This window comes from Sinocyclocheilus rhinocerous, unplaced genomic scaffold (genome assembly GCF_001515625.1).
Source record: "Sinocyclocheilus rhinocerous isolate Xijiao unplaced genomic scaffold, SAMN03320098_v1.1 scaffold1157, whole genome shotgun sequence".
Classification (NCBI taxonomy): domain Eukaryota; kingdom Metazoa; phylum Chordata; class Actinopteri; order Cypriniformes; family Cyprinidae; genus Sinocyclocheilus; species Sinocyclocheilus rhinocerous.
In genome coordinates, this window is record NW_015631716.1 from 436736 (window position 1) to 445160 (window position 8425).

Sequence of the window (8425 nt, forward strand, 5' to 3'; positions counted from 1 at the left end):
TACTGTAAAATGATAAATACAAAGTCTTCATGAAAACATCCAAAAGGCTTTATAATGTGGTCTTATAATTTATAAGTGGTCTTTGTGTTAGTGGTCTTTGAGTTAGACCACTTATAAATAATAATAAAAATAATATTTGTTTCTCAAACAGCCATAAAATCAGATATCAGATCAGATGAATGTGTTCACATTTGCATTGAGCTAATTTTATTGTAATATCAGTATGGTTATTTTGATGGTACCCTTTAGACAACTGTTGATAAGTAACTTTGCAACTACAAGTCAACTAGCAGTCATTGGATTATTAGTAGTATGTCTGCTAAATATCTGCTAACACTTTATTTTGATGGTTCCCCAACAGACGTTCAACTGACTATTAGCAACTTTGCAAGTACGTCAACTTATTCTACCAACCCTAACCTTAACCTAAGTCTACTAATACTCTAATGAGAGTTAGTTCACATGTAGTTGCAAAGTTGCTTATAATCAATAGACTAAGGGGACCATCAAAATAAAATGTAATCTAATAATAAAAAAAATTTGAAAGTATTACAACTGATCTTAAACTAGCTAACAGCAAAATTAACATTAACCTCACAGGAGACCCTCAAAAACACTCAACCACTCCTAACCACTCACAGTATGTAGTAAGATACTGTGCAGATCTTAAATAAACAATGTCACGATATGAGATAATCCATTATAAATTAAGTGGATTTAATATGGTATTAATTGTGTGTTATAAATAATCATACTCTTAAAAGTTATAACCACAAATGTGCAAGTATTACAATGTATTATAATTGTTGTTATGATTATTCATGAGATGATACAACATATTATAAGTGTTTTTATAATGCATGATGCATTCATTATAATGCCTTAAGAATACCCTTATATTGTATTATAAATATGGGCTTCATAGAAAGTGTTACCAAATTTACAATTTTTGTGTGTGCTTTGTATTTGAATGCTTATTGGAATATGATGCTGTTAGCTTAGCAGCATGCTAATCTAACTCTATCCGCTTAAGTTGGACGCCACACATGACCTTTTCGGGGTCTAAACCCTCTATCAGATGCCAAAAGCAAAGAATAAATGGTGCTAAAAATACTCACGGTGTGCTGTAATACTACAGAAAAATCACATACTAACCGAAATCTCAGATGGCCATACAGTGATTCATCTTTTATGAATCGTTAAAATATTGGTGTCTGGGACACCGTGACTTTTTAAAAGCTTAGCTTAAATTTGAATATAAATATACAGTTCTCATAAAAGGCTAGATAGTATTCTCCATTGAAAGAGTAGAGAATTGGACCCATGAATATTAAGTATTCATTATTTCACGACTTAGATTGGAATAAGATTTGAAACTGGATAGATTAAAAACTGTCAGTTAAGCCAATTTGAGTTCTGTTTGTATGGCGCAGACTTCCTGCCTTTGTAGAGAGTTTCAAGTCAGTCACTTATAAGGTTCCTTGGTTAGGATTCATTCCTAAAAGGCTGTTGCCTATATAAGCACTAGACTGCTCACTAGGTTTTGGACCAGAGCCTGAGCGAAGAAAAATCTCAGTTGATTCAGAATTAAAAATGGATTGCATAAATATCCTAATACCAACCCAAACTCATGTATTATAAATATGGGCTTCATAGAAAGTGTTACCAAATTTACAATTTTTGTTTGTGCTTTGTATTTTAATGCTTATTGGAATATGATGCTGTTAGCTTAGCAGCATGCTAATCTAACTCTATCCGCTTAAGTTGGACGCCACACATGACCTTTTCGGGGTCTAAACCCTCTATCAGATGCCAAAAGCAAAGAATAAATGGTGCTAAAAATACTCACGGTGTGCTGTAATACTACAGAAAAATCACATACTAACCGAAATCTCAGATGGCCATACAGTGATTCATCTTTTATGAATCGTTAAAATATTGGTGTCTGGGACACCGTGACTTTTTAAAAGCTTAGCTTAAATTTGAATATAAATATACAGTTCTCATAAAAGGCTAGATAGTATTCTCCATTGAAAGAGTAGAGAATTGGACCCATGAATATTAAGTATTCATTATTTCACGACTTAGATTGGAATAAGATTTGAAACTGGATAGATTAAAAACTGTCAGTTAAGCCAATTTGAGTTCTGTTTGTATGGCGCAGACTTCCTGCCTTTGTAGAGAGTTTCAAGTCAGTCACTTATAAGGTTCCTTGGTTAGGATTCATTCCTAAAAGGCTGTTGCCTATATAAGCACTAGACTGCTCACTAGGTTTTGGACCAGAGCCTGAGCGAAGAAAAATCTCAGTTGATTCAGAATTAAAAATGGATTGCATAAATATCCTAATACCAACCCAAACTCATTATGATATTCAAGTGTTCAAGGATGATTAAAAAAAAATGGAGAAAAAAAACAACAAAAGTACCATCTGCGAATATGGGGTAAGAAACTAATCTCAGACCTTCATCTGAAAATGTAGTGAAACAGACGGTGTTGAGCTAGCAAATGAACTACTGCACCAACAGAAACAGCAGCTAATGAATATCTCATCACCTCCAGAGGGATTCAACACAACAATGATTTATAATAATGGCCCTTGATAACAATAACATCAATTGATGGGCTTGGTCTCCAGAGAGGGCTGTGTGCAAACACAACACAACAACGCTGGAATTTATTACACTTTACATAATTCATCAAAGACATGAACTAATTTCCGAGGGTAACTAATTCAATTTGAGGCAAAACGGTGATCCTGCAAATGCAGAGATTCTGGCTGCGGTCAAGGTCTGTTCATTCAGCATGTCCTCTAGTCTTAATTGTACTACACAAACAAAAAAAACGCAAGGATTTGATCATACATCAAAAATAATTCTTAAATCTTAACTACAGCTTAGCTTAGGGCTGTTTATTACGTCAAATTTGCCACAAATGTGTATCAGAATGCAGGAAGGAGGACACGGACTCATCAAGTTACTGACCCAGAGATTCCCAAACACAGATGATTCTACGTACCTCAGGACTTTTCCTGTTTTGCATGATCTGTTTATCTGAATCCTTGTTTGCAAAGTATCGGGTGCAGCCACGATTCAAATACTGAGTGAAACACAAACACACAGTGAGGGAAGTTAATATATGAGACCAAACATACATTCCTAATCATTGTAAAGCAAATATGCCATCTAGTGGTACATCTCCATTTTCATGGTCTCACGTATTTAATGTTTACTGTATACAAGGCCTGGAAATCACATATTGGATTTTATTTGATGTGTTCAGTTGACACTTCCTGCAGTTGTGTGCTTTGATACAGTCTGTTTGCTATGGTCACAGTTGTCAGATTGCTTCCATTGCACCAATTATAACACAAAGTCTCAAGGTTTCCTGTTGAACAGAGTGTCTAAGCTTGGTAAAATGCTTTCCAGATTCCTGACACAGACAATACACAGGAAACTGACCCGGAAGTTATCCGGAGAGTTGAGATGAAGCATGTTCCTGATGTCCTCGGATGCCCCTGCGCAAAGTCTGTAAAATATATGATAGTTTCGCTCTTCTGCACTCTGCATGCAAATCCGAGACTTCTCCAGCAGATAGTGCGAGACAAATCCGCCCACAACTGCATTCTGAAGACACAATGAACGCAATTAGTAACCTAGTCTTACAGAGATCACACTCTAGCCTTCAGAGTAAGGGAAATTTTACCTTCTCATTAAAGTGAATTTCCACAAACTTTCCAAACCGGCTGCTGTTGTTGTTCCTGACAGTCTTTGCATTTCCAAAAGCTTCAAGCAAGGGGTTGGCTGCACGGAACAGACACATTATTTAAAAACAGATTTTGCATCATATGCAAAAAGCAGACATTACTGCACTAGACACAACCAGTTCAAAGTGTCTTTGGAGAACCTACCCTCAACAATCCTTTCATCTATATCTTGACATGTTCCATAAGATGTGGTTAAATACCTGAAATCAAGCAGATCAAGACATGGTGAAAATGACAAAACGTGTTCAATAAAACACAAAACATATTTACCTACCAGTAACATTACTGAGCACTGCAACATGCTACCATTCAAATGTTTTGGGTCAGTGAGACTTTTCAATGTTTTTGAAAGAAGTCTCAACAAGGCTGCATTTCAGTGTCACATGATCCTTCAGAAATCATTCTAATATGCCGATTTGCTGCTCAAGAAACATTTCTTCTTATTATTATCATTGTTAAAATTGTTGTGTATAATAATTTATCTGAAACAGAAATCTTCTTTAACATTATAAACATCTTTATGGGTTACTTTTGACCTATTTAATGAACCCTTGCTGTATAAAAGTATTCATTTCTGACCCCAAAATTTGCATGGTAGTGTAACACTATTACATCACTGGAAAAAGTTTATTCAGGCTCCCTGAATAATCCTCATATCAAGTCACAAAAATGAAAACCACAATGGGTTTTCATGTTTTTGAACAGTTCCATAAGCAATTCTAATATGCCGATTTGCTGCTCAAGAAACATTTCTTATTATTATTATCATTGTTAAAATAGTTGTGTGTAATAATTTATCTGAAACAGAAATCTTCTTTAACATTATAAACATCTTTATGGGTTACTTTTGACCTATTTAATGAACCCTTGCTGTATAAAAGTATTCATTTCTGACCCCAAAATTTGCATGGTAGTGTAACACTATTACATCACTGGAAAAAGTTTATTCAGGCTCCCTGAATAATCCTCATATCAAGTCACAAAAATGAAAACCACAATGGGTTTTCATGTTTTTGAACAGTTCCATAAGCACACCATAATATTTTTTTTATAATTGTAATTTTTATAAAGAAATATATTTTCATGTCTAAAAAGAAATATTGTCCTAACTTCACCACTACTGCCAGGTATGGCAAAAACGACTACATTTGGACCCTGTATGCATGTGAGAATTTCGTCATTCAATAAAAATACTTATCATACCTGAGAACAAACTTTGTGTTTTCTGTTTTTCCAGCACCTGATTCACCGGACACAATGATGGACTGACTCATCTTCAGAACCCTCATGTCTCTGTAGGCTTTATCCGCTGAGACAGAGAGAGAGAGACAGACGTTTCTTAAAATCACTGTCTACACTGTAGCCATCTGAAAAAAAAAAATATCTACAAAAGAAAGACTTAGAACTGAATCCTCAAGTGTCCTATTAGACAGACGTTCAAATGCCCAATCACCAATAGCATAGACATGAGGGGGAAGTGTCCCCAAAGAGCGTCCCTGATAGCTCTTAATGGTCTCTGGGGAGTAGAGTTTAGGGATGTCGAAATACGGGTTCACAGCAATCAGGATGTTAGCCACAGACGTCTGAAATAAAACACACACATGGTCAGAGAACATTTAAAACGTTCATTGTTATGCGTGTGATTTTGTATTTGCAGTCTTCCATATTTTGGACAAACCGATCAATGGCTGAAGTCCCAACAATTGTTGATGTTTTAACCAGTGTCATTCAAAGCATCATACTTTCAGGTTAGCTGCGCCGTGTGGAGCGTCACTACCTCACAGGACCTAATTAAGTGCATTGGGCAACTTGATAGCATCTGAACAGGATTAGCTGGGTCATCTGAGACGTGAATCATGCTAGCTGGGTCATCTCCTGACAGGCTCGGGCACTGTGCTGAAGAGCGTACACTGACAGTGGGACCGCCGTCTCTCAGATGAGAGGCTAATAAGAGCTACTGGAGCACGACAATAACATGCCCATCAGCTCCGTACCTGCAGGCATGCCTGCCAATGAGATCTACGCCCTACAATGCCCTGAGGTGATTGTTAAGCAAAATATTTGAATACATCATGCATTTTTGTTTTTAATGATTTAAAGATTTAATGAAAAAATGATTTAACACATTTCATTACACCAAATACACAAAATAATGTTCTTTTTAGCAACATCATATAAAAATAATAATAATTGCTTAATAAAACAGCCACAGGCCTAAAGTGTAAGCAGATGTTTGAATGTTTAGTTCTCTCTTCTATCATAATTAAACAGGGCTTTCATGTTGCGCGTGCTGAAGCTCCTCCGTGTGGGCGCGATCTTGCTTCTGAATTGTGAATAGCAAAAATGCTTCATAGACAAATGTTTGAAAAACAGCTGGCGACTCAGGTGAGATATAATTTGCAAGATAATGTATATATAGCAATAATAAATGTATGTGTGTTTTATTAATTTCTCCAGTACCGATAGCAGAACTGTTAACGTCAGAGCTTATCGATACTCCGGTCTTTCATAATTTAGCCCCGGGACCGATTAAATACCGGGTTTTGGTACCCATCCCTACTTCTGTGTGAGCAGATCTTCATGCATCAGCATCACTACACTATTGACAATAGATAATGGACCTTTTTTTCTCTGCAAAATTTTTCTAATATGTCTACACCCTAAATCTGTAAAATTGTACCCTGCTTATGTTATGAGTTGGCCAAGTATTTGTGTATATGCATAGTTTTGGCCTTGGAAAAGGGCACAGAAATGATGGAAAACAAGAATTCAGAACAGGAATTTGACTTACATAGATCAAGTCTTTGCTGTAACGGACACAGATGTTGTTTAGAAGAGTGGCCTCATTTAAATACATAAGAGAACCTGGAAGTAAATATGTAAACACATAAGTAAATATATTCCAAGTAAATATGGGAATATCATTGAACATCATAAGATTAACTATTTAACATGATACTAATGGCTGATACAGTTACAACTATACTTACAGTTGTCTTCAACATGTTTGTTCACATCGTCCTCAGCAGGAAAGACTTGATTGATGGGGGCCAGGAACGTCTGCAAAATTCAAAATGAGCATTGTCAACTCTTGTGACCTCCGGCCAAATGAAAAACTTGGCCTAACAATAACTGCCTACATTGACCTATTTCTCTATTTATCCATATTATTAAAAGCGCACACCATTTACGACCACACAGAAGATTAATGGGACAAAAAACAAGTAAATGATGACAGCTGTTTGTCCTCTCATTTCCGACTGTCTGGTTACTTTCAGCGAGGTGTAAAGCTATAAACACTCAAGGTCTTCATACATTACGACTGCGCAAATGACACTGAAGAGCGGTGCTAGGTCAGCCATGATTGATTGAGTCTAATGGTGGCCATAATGTGGAGAAGAAACAGTAAAGTCATGTTAATGTGAAAGGTAAGAACATAAGCTGTGAAATTCATTACAGGACACATTATAAGACACCCAAAACTGCCCATCACACCACAGTGCGTTATTCAGAGCGAGATGAGACAGGCTGACCTTTCTCAGACAACTCATCTCATCCCTGCTGACTTTCCTGCTTTACATTATTCCACTGCCTCACTTTTATATAAGCCATTTACATTAGGAAAGTTATTATCTGCCTCAATGTCATGGTTATCATCTACCTCTTTGACCTAAAAAAACACACACAACCTTGATATATTCAAGTGGGAACTTCTCACACATTGTTTATCTTGGTTTAATAAAAGCTAATGTGCCACTGACAAATAAGAGTCAATGATGAAGAAAAAAAATCTATAGCTTCTTACAGTTCTTAGAAATTTACTCTTTGTATTATTCTTGTTGGTTTCATATGGTTTTGAAATAGATTTTAAAAAGTTAAGAAATTTAGGGTTTACATTTTTTTAAATAATAAAGAAATAATAAATACTATAATTTAGTAATTCATAAAACTAATTTATTTTAATAATTATATAATTAATGTATTGCTTATTTTAATACGTTTCTGAGGAGTTGCACCACATGACATTTTACAACTTGAACTGACTTTGTCATAAGAATGTCAAAAAGAAAATTTATATTTTCAGACTTACTGACCTTGACAAATAGTCATAAGGATTTGCAGGCGACCTATCTATGATATCATTTCCTGTTCTGTTCGTTTGTGTGTATGTGTCTGGCTGCACCACATGACTTAATTTCAAATATTAACAACATGAAATCAAAATGTACTATTCTTATTTTTTATGGAATATTGCAGTGTTTATTATAAATGATTTATCCGTGTACATCGTTCCTTTTTTTAAATCATGTGCCCTTGTAATCTTTAATCAAAATAACTTCCCATCCCCTTTGCACTGGCATCTCTTCTCTTCTCTGGCTGCATTTACACTTGGCATTAACATGCGATCACCGTGATCTGATCAAGCAGATCGGATCATCAGTCAATCAGGACATGGCGCGTTTACACTTGGCTTGGTAACACATCAGCTGACTTCTCGATCTGGATAACCGATCGGATCTGTATTTCTCGCGCAATATTTAAATAAGTCTGTGGTGCAAAGTCGACCTGAAGTGGTGGGTTTTCTTTTGAAAACTATTTTCAGTCACGGGACACTTTGCAAATCAAAATAAATGTACGAGTCTCACTAGCGCTCTGTTCTTC

The 8425-nt window shown here is 35.9% G+C and overlaps 1 protein-coding gene across 4 annotated transcripts in view; it reads right to left on the reverse strand.

Moving 5' to 3' along the window:
* The window catches only part of LOC107741840 (unconventional myosin-VI), a 72200-nt gene that overhangs the window by 62337 nt on the left and 1438 nt on the right, over positions 1–8425 (reverse strand). For all 4 annotated transcript variants that reach the window (XM_016554620.1, XM_016554618.1, XM_016554619.1 and 1 more), the window contains exons 2-9: positions 6754–6823; positions 6555–6628; positions 5217–5346; positions 4967–5072; positions 3908–3963; positions 3703–3800; positions 3459–3623; positions 3016–3096 (exon numbers count right to left, since the gene is read on the reverse strand). In XM_016554620.1, coding sequence (XP_016410106.1) covers positions 3016–3096; positions 3459–3623; positions 3703–3800; positions 3908–3963; positions 4967–5072; positions 5217–5346; positions 6555–6628; positions 6754–6823 — 780 coding nt within the window. The remainder of the gene's footprint in view (positions 1–3015; positions 3097–3458; positions 3624–3702; positions 3801–3907; positions 3964–4966; positions 5073–5216; positions 5347–6554; positions 6629–6753; positions 6824–8425) is intronic.